We start from the raw sequence: 13,819 nt of genomic DNA, 5'->3' as shown, positions 1-13,819 counted from the left end.
GTGTTCTTAGTGTCCCTTGTCCCCTTGGAGTTGGTCAGGGGAGTTGGCTGAACTCCAGGATTGGCCAGGGGGTCCTGCTGATTGACAGGCGTTAGGAGATCTGGCTGATTGACAGGCATTTCTGCCGGCGCCTGATTGATGTCCCCCCCCCACCTGCGGGCTGCTTTGTTCTAAGTGCCACCAAGTCACCACCACTGACCTAACACACCCCATCCCTTGTGGGACAGGGGACCAAGCGGTAATGGGCAGGTACTCCGGGGCCCCCAAGTCCGGAGTGGGCACGTGTTTGCGCCCCTTCTCTCCTCTGCCCGCGGGTTGGTGTGCTGCTGGGGCAGGTTCTTCCTGGAGCCCCCCACTTCTCTGAAGGCCTTGTGGCTCTTCCTTTTCACCCCCCCCCCAACCCGGTGCTCCCCAGGCCTCCAGAGCCATGCAGAACAGCACCCGGACAGAGATGAGCCCGCCGTGCAGGCAGCCTGGGAGCTTCCAGCAACATGCCCCTTGGAGACCCACCTGCCCCCCCTTCCAAGACCTCTTCCTGCAGTCCCTCACCCTCCACCCCCTCCTGCCCTGTTTCCCGGCTCCGTGTCCCCAATGGCCACAACCACGGGGTGTCCTCGACCCTGTCCTTCAGCTGGCTCTGGCGATGGGAGATGAGCAGGACATTGGAGGAGGCACCACTGCCCCCTTTTCATAGGGCAGTGGCCTCGGCTGGCCCTGTGAGTCAGGCTTCTTACAAAGCCCTGGCAGGTGGGTTTGACCACTGAGCCATCGCCATCATGAGAGTCTTTTGGATGAACTGAGACATTTTAAGACAGTGTGTGGAGCCTCTTGTCCTGAAAGTGATGAGCACCTGGGGGACCCTGGGGACAAGTGTGCCCAGAGGGCTGCCTTCAACCAGAGGCAGGATCTCCCCGGGGAGCTCTGTAAAGACCATCCCCAGCTCTGTGCACCTTTGCTGCCTGATCTGACTTCCTGACTCAGGTCTCTGCAAACAGGCTCCTCGGTGGGACGCTGCTTCGGGTGTGGTGTTCCCCGCCTGGGTGGGGGACTGGGGCCCCATCCCCGGCCTCCATGTGTTGCTCTGGGCGGTCAGGTCCTGGTGTGGTTGGCCAGGCGCCCACCTCCTTGTGTGCCTGAGGCCATTCTCTCGTGGAGGTGGACGCTGTTGGCCACGGTGCTCCACGCAATCATCTCTACCACAGCAGCTCGGCACATCACAGTGAACACGACGGAGGCAGGGACCTAAGGAAGTGTCAGGACACAGTGGGCTTGGAAAATATGACACAGAGAAGGTTGAAAGTGACAGAAAAACGGACACTGGAGCAGAGGAGCTGTGTGAGGTCCACGGGGAAGTGTCCAGAAGCCCGCCACAGCCACAGTGATGCCCTCTCCTCCCTGGAGGACAGTGCCCTTGTGTAGGAAGGAGCCCTTCTGATGGGGTCACTCCACCTGGCCATGGCAGCTGCCCAGGCAAAGGGTCCAGAGCAGGACCCCAGGTCTCTAGTGAGACCCAGTGCTCCAGGGTGTGCAGATTGCCAGGTCTGCGCCCACTCACTCCTTTTGTTCAAAGTTCTCTTACAGACTGGAAACTCCAGGGCACACAGGGCAAGTGCTGGGCCATTCTGGCAATAAGGAGTGTGTTTTGGATTATAATTCAGAGGCCTCCAGACCCCGAATCCATGGAAATACAGCTGCTGGCTCTGGCTGTCCAGAGGAATTGGGAGTGGAGGCCAGCACTAGACAGGTCGGGCAGAGGCAGAGCAGGCTGCTTTGCAGGCAATTGCAATTGAAGCTATGACAGATTTTTGATGGAAGAATCTTTCTGGTACTTTCTATGCCTGAGCTTCTAAGGCTTCAGAGCGACTCCATCCTGGCAGGTGTTGTGAGGCCAACACCCACAGCAGGGGGCTGAGAGACACTCGGAGTCCGGAGTCCGAGTGAGCTGGTCCTCTAGCGCCTGCACTGACCGTTCCCTGTCCCTTCCTGGGGCTCAGGATGGGAGTCGGGTGGTGTGGGTGCACCCACGTGGCCCACTGACCACAGGCAGGACAAGTCTGATGGCGAGCTTCCCTGGCCTGTCCTGGCCCAGCCCAGCAGCAGGCCTTGAGCAGCAGGAGCAGTGTCTGTCGCAAAGCGGCCTCCTCCCAGGACTGCAGGCCATCTGGGAGCGTGTTCTCAGTGAGCTGTCTCCCCGTGCGCCCACTGCTGCGGGGACCCGGACGTCAGGGCTCTGAGTCCTGGCCCTGGAGGAGGCATGCTCGTGAGGACGCTCTCCAAAGTCCGTTTCCTAGTGGGGCTGTACTTGGAGGACCACACCACTCGGGATGTGTGTGCCCTTTCCTGTGCTGGGTCACACGGCACGAGTGCGTGGGTGTGCGGGGTGTGCATGTGTGACAGACAGCGCACGGGTGGGACTCTCCAGAGATCCTGACTGAGCCCTGGCTTCCCAGCCTCCCAGGAGCCCAAGTGGGGCAGGGGGCTGTTGCCAAGGCCACCTGGAAGGAGGCCCCAGACAGAGAAGCCTGTCCATCAAGGGGCTGCTCCCAAGAGCAGGACACCCAATTCCTTCAGTGTGAGTTATTTTGGGGGGGACAAATGAGACCCTGGAGTAGCTTTCAGTTATAATAAGACTTTGGTTTTGAATAAAGAAGAAAAAGGGGTTTCCTTGTCTTCTCCACAGAATTTGGTTTTACAAAAAATCAATTTTTAATATTTAAACGCCTGCTCTGGAAAACCCCTAGTCCTTGATGGCCTTCAAAGCCCGGCCTGCAGGGTGGGTCCCTCAGCACACACGTGCCACCGAGCATCCTGGTGTCTCTGCCACGTGACCCTTGATTCCCTTCCAGAAAGCAACCGGCGCAGCAGGGAGAGACAGGGCAGTGCCCTCAGCTGTGTGGCTCCCAGGTCAGAGCCAGGGCACAGGGACCGTCCGTTGGCCCTCTGCTTCCCCCCTGGAAAGATCTGTGCAGACCACAAATAAAGAAACGAAAGGAGGCCAAGAGTCACTTTCTCTTATATTGTGGACATTTTCTCTCCTTCACAGCAGCATTTCTAACAAACAAGAGTGATGCCTGCAGCATTTATCCAGAAAATACCACCGCACGAGAGCTGAGCGCCGCTCACGCAGCCTTCCATGCAGCCCTGCAGACAGACGTCTGCAGAACAGCACCGCCAGTCCTTGGGGACACGGGCCACACCAAAATACCTCTCCTCGACTACATAAAGCTCGTGAGTAGCAAAACTTGTAAAAATGAAGTATACAAAAGGAAACACCCTATAATACATTTGCACCCTGTATACAATGTATCCCTTTGAAAGTGGCGATGACGTCGGGCATGGCAATTTTTCAAGGATAGAAAAAGAACCCCAACGTCTGCCACGCGGCACTGCAGTCGGTGGTTTGCGTGGTTTTCCAGAGATGGTCGTGTGGAGTCCGCGCTTGCTGGCAATCCTCAGGATTAAGAAGCCAGTGGCGTCTCCTGGCATGGAGGCAAGGAACATTTGATTGTCACAACATACAATTCTGAGACAATAAATACAACTACAGCAGATGCATGTCTTCATTGGATCAAGTAACTCCAGTTTAATTTAATACGATTTAGTGCATTTCAGTATCTCATTCACAGTTCAATTGCTGTCTAAATACTTCTGCAACAAAAAGTTAATCTGAAAAATTAAGGAGAAAAGAGAGCTCCAGGTGACCTTGTCAGCACAAAGCAATTTGCAACAACCCGTCATCTGTGAAGAGCCCGTGTGGCTGCTGCCCAGGCTGCCTCACGTCAGCTTCTCCGGTGACCTCCTGGGCTCCCAAGAGTGCTCTCGGAGCAGGTGAGGAGAATGCTGCCATTTCCCCCGAAGCCGCAAATGCTTGTAACAAACCTCAGTCATACACGCCCACCCCTCTCCAGCAAGCAGATCGCAGGGTGACATTTTACCCAAAATCTGTCCCTGGCTCTGATACAACAGAATCTGGAGCCCATGGTCAGTACCCACTGGGCAGTCCCCAGCAATGTTCTGGGATAAAGCCAAAGCCCAGATCAGTGGTGCACCCCCCAGGCCCAAGCTGCTCTGGGGTGGCTTGTCTGGGGCTTGGGAGCCAGCCCACTAGAGAAAGGGGCAGGCCCCAGGACCAGGGACATGCCGTTTCCAGAAAGAAGGTAGACGGGTGCATCAGACTCGCTGTCTTAACCCTGAGCCTCATCACACTGTAGAAGGGTCAGAATCTGCCACGCCACACCGCTCAGCACGAGAGATGCATGCAGAGACCGCATGCAGCCGGCCAGCGGGGAGGGGTCTGCAGCAGCAGGTATGCCTGGGTGGCACGATCCAGAAGACAGTCAGCAAGGCTAGGAGGGTGTCACTTGGCCTGTCCTATAAGGTCTCAGGCAGAGACAAAGCAACATGCAGAAAGAGCCACTTATTTATCCCCCGGAATCAGATTTATCTGGTAGTCCCCAGGGGCACGGTGGCCTCCTGACATCTCGTAAATGACACAAGAGCGTGACACACAGCTGGGTCCGGCCACTGCCTTTTCTTCAGCGTCAGTGCTCAGCAACACCCCGAACAGACCAGGGCCAGGGGGGTTCTCCAGCTGGTGCAGAGGGGAGGACGGGGCAGACAGGCAGATTCAGAACTGGTTGGTGTTTTTTTATAAGAAAGTGCTTTATGGTGCTGGTTGGGTTGCTCAGTGGTTTATCTATTCAGAGCTCAATTCCTCAAACCAGCTCTGCTCCTTGAGGACAGGGACTTCACAGCACCTCGCCAGCTGGGCCTTGGGTGGCCACCACCAAGCACAGGCAGCAGCGTGGCCCCCTTCTCGGGGTTGGCGGCTTATCAGGGAGAAGCCTTTTCAGACCCCCTCAAGGCCTTTGTTGGGAGGAGAGAGTGCCTTCCCTTCTGACCACTCAGCTGTCCCCAGCTTCTCTCCCTGAGCCCCGGGGACAACCACTGTTAGGACACTAGTAGAAAACCCCTGGAGAAGAGCACAAGGTCCCTAGACACTGGTAGCTGCACAAAGGCACTGTGACATGCCAGGCCTCACACAGCTCCCTAGAGAGGCCCAAAGAGCTGGCCGCTTCCTCCCTGCTCCCCACGGCATCAGAGTCTGCCTGAGCTGGCTTGTGGGGGTGACTCCACAAACTGGCCGCAGCAGAAGGCTGTGGATGGAGTCCCCAGGGCACCTGCTCCTGGGCCGGAGCAGACAGCCCAGGAGACCCTGTCCCAGGTTGAGCTCAGCCGGCCAGGTGCTGGGCTCTGGAGGAGCACCATGAGCCACAGGGCAGCGGGCAGTACCTCCCTACCTGTAGCCCCGGAGGACAGGAGCCACTCGGGGCCTGGGACGCTCCCCCACACCACAACCAGCACATGTCTGAGGGCCGTCGGACTGCTTCTGCCCCAACACAGCCTGAACTTGGACATGACATCAGAAACAACTGGATTCAGAAGTAGAGCATGAAGGAAGAGAGAAAAGCACCGTGCAGAGACTCATTTAATTTAAAATCAAGGGGCTCTCCTCCCCTTTCCTTCTGAAGCAAATGGAAAGCAAAATCCAGTACCCTCAAAAAACAATACAAAAACCCCCAAACATTCACGGTGTAGTTTTTATTGCTCTCAGAAGGCTCGTATCAGATGTGCACGCTGGGCTGCGGTCATCAGCCTCTCCACGGCAGAGGTAAAGCCTGTGCCTGGACCCCTCACGGTTCACTCATGGACTCAATGCGGAATCTATATTATATATTGATTTCAAAGGGAGGGAGACTCTCTGGGAAGTCAGAGCTATTAATTCATGGCAGAATGGGAGACTGCATTCCTGGGGCATGGACGTGCATGTAGTGCCCTTGGCCTTTTCTCTTGGGATTTCCTAGGTGACAGTGAACTAGTGACAGATGCAGACCTAACCAGGGGCAGAGAGAGGAGCAGCCAGCACGGGAGGAAACCTCAGGGTGGGGCCACCCAGAGGGGCACCCAGCTCTGTGCAGAGGAGGAGGCCAGGAGAGACGGGTGAGGCCGAGGGAAGAGGTTCAGTGTCTCCTCTTGTCTTGCTTGGTTTGCCCGCCACCCTCACAAGGAACGTGCCACTCCCTGTCACTCACCAGCCCGCACACGCCCACGGGGGCTCCCCTCTGCCTTCCACACAGACCACACGGCTCAGAAGCGTCCCCTAGAGAGGAGGCACCACCTCGCCCAATCTCCCCCAGCACTGAGGGCCAAGGCACGGTCACTCTCCATCGGTCCTTAGTCTCCTCCAGGCCCTTCCTCCATTTCTGCCTGTGTTCAGAATGCTGGTTACAATGTATCAGAGAGAACACCCGTTTTTTTTCTCCCTTGCTAAAAAAGATGAAGGGAGTGACTTTAAAAGAGCCAGTTCAAGGTTCAAGACAAAAGCCCAATGCAGGTGGTGGACAGGGTGGACAGCAGCCAAGGAGGCCTGGGTTCACTGGAAGCCAGGAGGGGCCTGACACACTCCTGTCCACCCAGCAGCTGCCCTCACCAAGCCCAGCGTGCATTAACTGTGCTGCAGGAGGAAGCATTCCCGGTGGGCCCAGGGGACCTCGTGAGAACACCCTGTCCTATGGGGACACTCGGGGATGTCACCAAGGTGGGGGCGGGGCACTGTGGGCACAGGCCTGGTGAGATGACATCTGCCTGGACAGAGGCAGGCCCTCCCCGGGACACAGGGTGGCCCCTCCACCAGGAAGGCCAGCCAGAGGCCAGCGAGTGAGATCAAGTCAGCCCACAGGTGGCATCCGCTGTCCCCACGCGCCTTTAGAGGAGGGCCTCCTTCCAAGGCCCCCACAGGGCTGGCTCTTAATCTGTGGGCCCTGCATGACCCTCTAGCCCAGCCCCGGTCCAGGGGGCCAGAGCCTGGTGGCCATGAAGACAAGGACAGGGACAGGACAATGCAGCTCTGGGGACAGGAGGACGCTGCATTCCCTGGAGCTGCCAGGAGCCCAGACAGGTTAAGGAGGAGGGGCAGCCGGCCCCAGGGGGGCAGGACAACCATGGGGCCTGCTCAGAATCAGTCTGATTTACATTCAGTGTGTGCTTATCACAGAAAGGACTCTCTCTTTGGAGCCCTCCCACCATCCAGAAGCCAAGGTGCAAAGCGGGTGGGATGAGTGAGCTCTGGGGGCTGGGCCCGTCACCCCACACGGGGAGGACAGCAGAAAGTTCTTTAAGAGCCAGTGTCTGGGGCGCAAGGAGGAAGGCCAGGGTAGGTTCCCGAGATGACTGATAAAAACCAAAACCTCGACCAAAGTTTAAGAAGAGAGCAGCCCAGGCCCCTGTTGGAGGTGGAGTCTGAGGGGCACACCAGGGGCCTCCTCCATCCTGCCAGCCCTGAGGGGCTCCCGGGAGGAGCTGCTTCTGCCCGGGATTCGGGACTCGGGAGGGTCCTGCACGTGGGAGCTGGGAGCGCACGCCTTCACCGCAGGCCTTCTGAGTGCTTTGCTCTTGGCTCAAGTTTTATTTGTTAATATTAGTCACCAGTTAATAAGAAAAATAGTTTCTAAGTGTCTCTTTCCCCTTGCTCTGTGGGTGTTGTTCTGTTTTTAATTGAGTTAATTTGATACCACGTCGGGTTCTGTGCGTTCAATCACAGCCATTAATCATTCCTTTTTCTTAAACTCTTGGTTTCCGTAGCTGGAGCCTTTCTCTATTTCAGTCACTCCTATCAGTCTGCGGACTCCAAAGGAAGCTTGAAAAACAGGAGAGAGAAAGAAGAGGTCAGGCTGAGCTCTGCACTGAGCAGCGAGGCTTGGGCCCCCTCCTCTGCCCAGCCCTCTCTCCTGCCCCATCCAGGGAGGCCACCGGAGGGGGCTTCAGCTTCTCCTTGAGCTTGGAGCTGGGCTGCCACTGGGGGCAGGCAGGGTCTGGGCTGCACTGCCACAAGTGAGGGCTGAGGCATTTCTCCCGCAGGGGCAGAGGCAGCCGACCTGCGTGGTGCCCGGCCTGCCCGTCTACAAGCCTTGGCTGCTCTGAGCAGGGCCTAAGAGGCGGGAACAGACTGGCCTTACAAAACCCCAGCAGGTGAGATGGACAAGCAGGATGCTCAGATGAAACCAGCCACGTCCTGTCCCCTGAGGGCGGTCCCAAGTGAACGTGCTGTCCCATGGCAGAGGCCAGTCACCTCTCAGGACCCCGCCCCCACCACTGTCCTGAAGGAGAAGCAGGGCCCGCCAGGAGCCGCCTAGGGAAGTGGGCCTGGCAGCTGAGGGGCCATGCAGGTGGACACTGTGTCCCTCCACAGAAGCCGATCCATTTGCAGGGACAGTCCACAGGGGCACATGCACAGTGGGTGTCCATTTGCCAGCCAGGCCAAGTCCAGCAGGCACCTGGCGATGTAATCCAGGACAGGCCCACCAGGAGGATCACTAAAGCTCAAGAGGGAGCTGAATAATGAGAATGTCCGGGGTGGACCTTCAGGCCACCAGCCCAGCCCACCCCCCAGGGGCCTGAATGCAGACACAGTGACTGGGGACATCTCAATGGTGTCCTCACCAGACAGCTTCAGTGCAAGGACCGCAGCGGTGGGCCCAGGACATGTCCCTGTGAACTCCTTGACCCTGCAGCTTAGGGGCGAGAGCCACAGCCCCACAGGGCCACCAGGATGAGTCGTCCAGTCCTGGGCACTGAAGCCGGCATGCGGGGACACTCCCACACGGTGGGCTGTTACCGTAGTGCTCATTACCTGCTCCCACAAACCCCAGGAAGGTCAGGATCAGGAGAGGGGATCCGCTGGCAAAGACGCCCAAGGCAAAGCTGAGGAGCGGGGAGAGGAGGACGGTGGCCCAGCACAGGAAGTTCAGCAGGGTCCACGGCCGCCGGGCAGGCCGGATCTGCTCCCCGGGAAACACGCCCTTCTGCTTGTACATCTCCTGCAGCGCATCCTGGAGGCAGGGAGAGAACGGGGTCAGGCTCGCCCCGCGCTGCGCTCAGGCAGGAGGACTGTCCACAGCGAGAGCTGACTCTGGTGTCCTGCCAAGCGATGGCACCATGGTGGTCCTAGAAACCACGCAGCCCTCTGACCGGGAAGCTGCCAGGAAGCAACCTGCCAAGCCAGAGAGGCTGCCCCGCAGGACGGCAAGCAGGGGGCTGGCTGGGAGGGGCACGCCCTGCAGGGCCGCCGCTCCACGGGAGAGGTGTGGCAGCTGTTGGGACCTGCTGGGGTCCTGGACCTGGAACGTCTTGCACTACCACCATGGGGTGCCTGCCCCTGAAAGGTCCTGGTTAGCAGAGAGGCGTCCTCTGCTAATGGAAGGGGTGGAGGAGGTATGAGCTGGGTGGCATGCAGGTGCAGCTGGCCACAGCTGATCTGCCAACAACACTGTCCAGGCTCTCTCCACAGTGACAACGGGGGCTCACTGCACACAGAGCTCGGCTGGGGGACAAGCTGCAGGTCTGCCACAACAGGTCCCTGCAGCCAGCACACACCGCCAGGTAGCTCCACATCCAGAAGGGGACACATGTGTGGCATTGTTAGTGTTTTCACAGAAGAGGTTAAAGTGCCAAACAATGCCCTCGAAATTACAGAATACGCATGACTATGAGCGTGTGTAGTCCTGAATTTAGAAAGATGCAGCGCATGTCAGTAATTGCCTGGGGAGTGTGACACCATACACTTCATTTCCTTTTCGTTTTCAGTTTCATTTTCAATTCGCATTCAATTTTATTCTGCTGTATTTTGTGGTATAGAAAATGGGGGGCGGGGTAACAAACACGGGCTTGCAGTTGTGCCCATTGCCGCCGCTCGTGGAGGACCTGCATGGCCAGGAGCAGCTGGGCTGGACACACATAGCAGCCTGGCACTGTTCTTGTTAGGAGTACAAATGGCCTCAACATTCACAGGCAGGAAAAGGAGCCACTCGAATGGACACTGCTCACGTGGAGCCTCCCGGCTCCTACAGGCAGGAGCCGAGTCTATCACTAAGGATGGACCTCAGAAACAGCAGCAACCAAGAAGAAAGAAACAAAAGACTGCCACGGACACTGTGTCCCTCTGCGGTGCACTGTCCTTGATGCAAACCTCAAAACAAGGACTTGAGAGTCAACTGAAGGTGCTGTCACTGTGCATCACACCTTCTGGGAAAACTGCAGGTGACGTGAAACCCAAGCCCGGGTCACTTGTCAGAACTCCCACTTGCACTGGCCTCAGCTTATTCTAGACAACAGATGCCAGAGGTGGAGGACAGGGCTGTGCCTGGTCACCCGCGTCGCCATGCACTGTGTGCGTGAACAGAGGTGCCTGGTGCTGCCTGCAGGTTCCACGGCGTCCTGGGAGCTGGACACGCTGCGAGCATCCCGCAGCCTGCTTTCTCACAGGCACATTCCCAAGATCCAGCTGTGCTGAGAGCACATGTAGTTCATTCATTTTAACTATCAGGTCACATCAAACGGACAGACGAACACGACGTAACCGTTCCTAATCATGAACTTCTGGGCTGTTTCTAACTTCCTGCTGACCAGTACTGCTGCTGGCAAGCGTCACTCCACTTAGGAGTCCCAGAGTCTCAAATCGTGACCTGAGACCAGAGGCACTTTTCTTAGCACTTGGTGTAACCAGACAGACACAGCCGTGCAGCTACAGGATGCAGGACACACTATTTCCATTTGTCTTTTCTTCTTGTGAGAGTCACGCTGCTTTAGGGGCCCACACTTGGCCCTCACATTTTGGAGGACACGTGATGAGTGCACATGGGCCACAGAGTGAGGTCTCAGTACATGCATGCAGTGTGTGATGACCAGTTCAGGATATGCACATCCGTCACTCAAACACTTATCATCTCTTCACGGTGGGAACAGTCAAAACCTTTCTACTATTGACTGTGAAACACATAATTAATCACTGCTGTGCTGGTGGTAGGGTGTCTCTTATCCATCTGCGTGCATCCTCTCTCCACCCTCCTTATCCCCTGCCTCCCTAGCATCTCAGAACTCTCTACCTCTGAGCTTTCTGTTTGAGCTCACATCTGAGTGAGAACACATGGTATTTGTCCTACTATGCCTGACTTTTTTCAACTAACACTCTGTCCTCAAGTTCCATCTGTTATTCAAATGAGGGTTGTAAGAGTTTTTAGGGTGAGTAGTGTCATACTGGGTACATCCACTGAGGAACACCTAGGTCCATCCCACATCTTGGCTACTTGATGAGCACTGTGATAGACCAGGGGTGCAGGTGTCTCCCTTTCCCAGGGGTGGGTGTGAGGCTGCATGGTGCCATTTCAAGTCCCCCCTTCCTCCCTGCCTCATGGGCTGGCCGTGGAACCTGGGCCTCATGTGTTCTAGGACGCCCCTGCAACTGAGCCGCCCGCCACCCTATGCCTAGTTTTCCGAGGACTCTTCATAGTGTTCTCCATAACAACTGTACCATTTATGTTGCCACCAACAGTGTATGAGCATCCCCTCTCCACATCCTCAACAACAGGCTTGTTTTTGGTCTTGTTGACAAGAGCTGTCCTAACTAGAGCGAGATGCCACTGTGGTTTGATCTGCGCTTCCGGTCATTAGTGAGGCTGAGCATGTTTTCATGTACTGTTGGTCGTTTGCAGACCTTCTCTTGAAACACATCCTTTCAGATCATTTGCCCATTTTTAAACTGGATTCTTTTCCTCGTACTCAACTGCTTGAATGACAGTTCTGTGGATTATCGATCCTTCTCAGGTAATAGCTGGAATACATTTTCTCCCACCCTCTGGGTTATCTCTTCCCTCTGCTGATTGTTTCCTCTGCTGTCCAGAAACTTTTTAGTTGAATGGAATCCCACTGTCAAACTTTGCCTTTGGTGCCTGGGCTTCTGGGCTTCTGTCCAAACCACGGACACACTCAGGTCATTTCCCCTGTATTTTCCTGTAGCCGTTTCAGGTTCGAGGCTCATACTGAGGCCTTCAACCTGCTCTGAGTTGGTGTGTGGTGACAGGCGTCTGCTTTTAGTCTTCCATATGAGGAGAACGCTTTGCCATGACCACTCATTGGCGAGAACGTCCTGGCTCCAATGTAAGTTCTTCCGAGGGGAGGCCTGCGGTGAGGGCGCTAAAACACAGGGACTTATTCCTGGGCTCCCATCCTGTCCTGCTGGCCCAGGGCCCGTGTGATTCCTGGACCATGCTGTCTGGGTCCCTGGGACTCTGAAGGGTGCTCTGACGTTAGTAAGGCATTGCAGCCTCCACCTCGATCTTGCTGGTTTGTGCTGTGGTCCCACAGGAATCTTGATTCTCCAGCCCGCGAACATTGAACGTCTCTAGTTTTTGGTGTATGTCTCTAATTTCTTTCATAAATGTTCTACAGTTTTCATCGTCGTGATTCTTCACCTCCTTGGTTAAGTGTATTCCTAGGTTTTGTTTGTAGCTGTTGTAAACTGGGCTGTTCTTGGGATTTCTTTTTCAGTTAGTTCGTTTTTGGTGCATAGAAGCTATACTGATTTCTATACGTTGATCTTGTATCCTGTCCCTTTACTGAATTTATCAATCTTAACGGTTTTGATAGTGTCTTTAGGCTTTTCTCTTCATGTGATCACACCATCTGCAAATGGGGTAGGCCTGCCTCCTCTCCACTGTGATGGCCCTTCTTTCCTTCTCCTGACTAAGTGCCGGGGCCAAGTTGGGTAGGGCGGGGAGGGTGGGCCTTCTGGCCTCGTCCAGGCCTTAGGGCAAACCGTGGACTTCCGGTCTCCACCCATTCGGGATGATGCTCGCTGTGGCTATCATATTTGGCCTTAACTGTGTTGAGGAGCACTTTTATCATAAAGAGAGGTTGACAGAAATGATGTGCTCTCTCCAAGTTCCCAAGTACACGGCACAGAGTCCACCTCACTCCTCCCTGCTCTCCTTTTACATTCCTGTTCAGTCCACCATCTCATTAACTGCTCTTGCCTAAGGTTTTCTACTTCATTAATATTCCTATGGAAAATGCTTTTGGTGTATCTCACTTGCTTTTCTATAGCTTTAATTTCTGTTTAAATAATTCCTGCCATCATTTTTGTCACTTTCTCTGGGTTTGCTCTATCGTGCATCTGTACATAATGAACATGTAAATGTGTGCACATGTGCATGCTCAGCATGGGGAGCCTGGGCACGGCTCAAGCCCGTCCAGTGCCTGCCCTCTCTGGCCGCTTGCCGTTCCTCTGCTTGCTCTCAGGCCTTCCCATGGCCCTTCCCCTCCTTTCCCAGGTCTCGTCCTCCCCCTTCCCTTCTTTCTTGTGCTTCTCATTTTGAACGCCCTCCTCCTGGGTGGGCTTCTCCCTGCTCGCCCGTCAGTCTCTGTCGAGGTTGTGGCTCTCCAGCCTGCTGGGCTGGAGGGGGCCTGGCTCTCCCAGTGCCTGGACTGGAGTGAGGAGCTCATCTCTGCGGAGTCTCCTCCCTGCGAAGCTAGACAGCGTGGCTTGGGTCATGCTCCTCCAGTGTGGTGCTGGTTTCTCTCAGCAACTCCAGGGGATTCTCTTGGAATCACTTTTTATGCTTCCAGAGCTGCCTGTTGGCACAAGTCCCATGCCCAGGCTGAGGGCACGGAAGTCAGAGGAGATGCCGCAGCCAGGTTGTAACATGGTGTGTGGGCTGGTCACCCTGGTGTTCAGTTCTGTCTCCCTTTTGGGTCCCCAGAGATTTCCCTTACTTTCTTAAGAACCTATCAGGGCATTTAAAATGCTGTTTTTCAAAGGCTCCAGGAATTTCTCTAGTGACTACCGAGCACATTAAGAATGGAGACCCAACATCCCAGGTACTGTGTGCTCAAAGTGCATGGGAAGCGGGTATGGGGGAGGCGTTGTGGGGGATGGGAACAGGACATGGGTGGTTCCCATAAGAGCCTTCTAGCATTGTCTGTATCT

General features: G+C 55.7%; 1 protein-coding gene across 9 annotated transcripts in view; it reads right to left on the bottom strand.

Moving 5' to 3' along the window:
• Positions 1-3,001: 3,001 nt before the first annotated feature.
• The window catches only part of AGPAT3 (1-acylglycerol-3-phosphate O-acyltransferase 3), a gene marked incomplete at its 3' end in the record, with an annotated part of 69,621 nt that continues 58,803 nt past the window's right edge, over positions 3,002-13,819 (bottom strand). For all 9 annotated transcript variants that reach the window (XM_081301323.1, XM_081301319.1, XM_081301320.1 and 6 more), the window contains 2 exons: positions 8,690-8,888; positions 3,002-7,696 (listed from right to left, as the gene is read on the bottom strand). In XM_081301323.1, the coding sequence (XP_081157449.1) occupies positions 7,608-7,696; positions 8,690-8,888 (288 nt within the window). The remainder of the gene's footprint in view (positions 7,697-8,689; positions 8,889-13,819) is intronic.

The sequence above is a fragment of the Spermophilus citellus genome (genome assembly GCF_964194105.1).
Source record: "Spermophilus citellus genome assembly, chromosome: 7".
Taxonomy (NCBI): Eukaryota; Metazoa; Chordata; class Mammalia; order Rodentia; family Sciuridae; genus Spermophilus; species Spermophilus citellus.
Note: the sequence above shows the minus strand (reverse complement) of the source record. Positions and strands in the feature narration are given on the sequence as shown.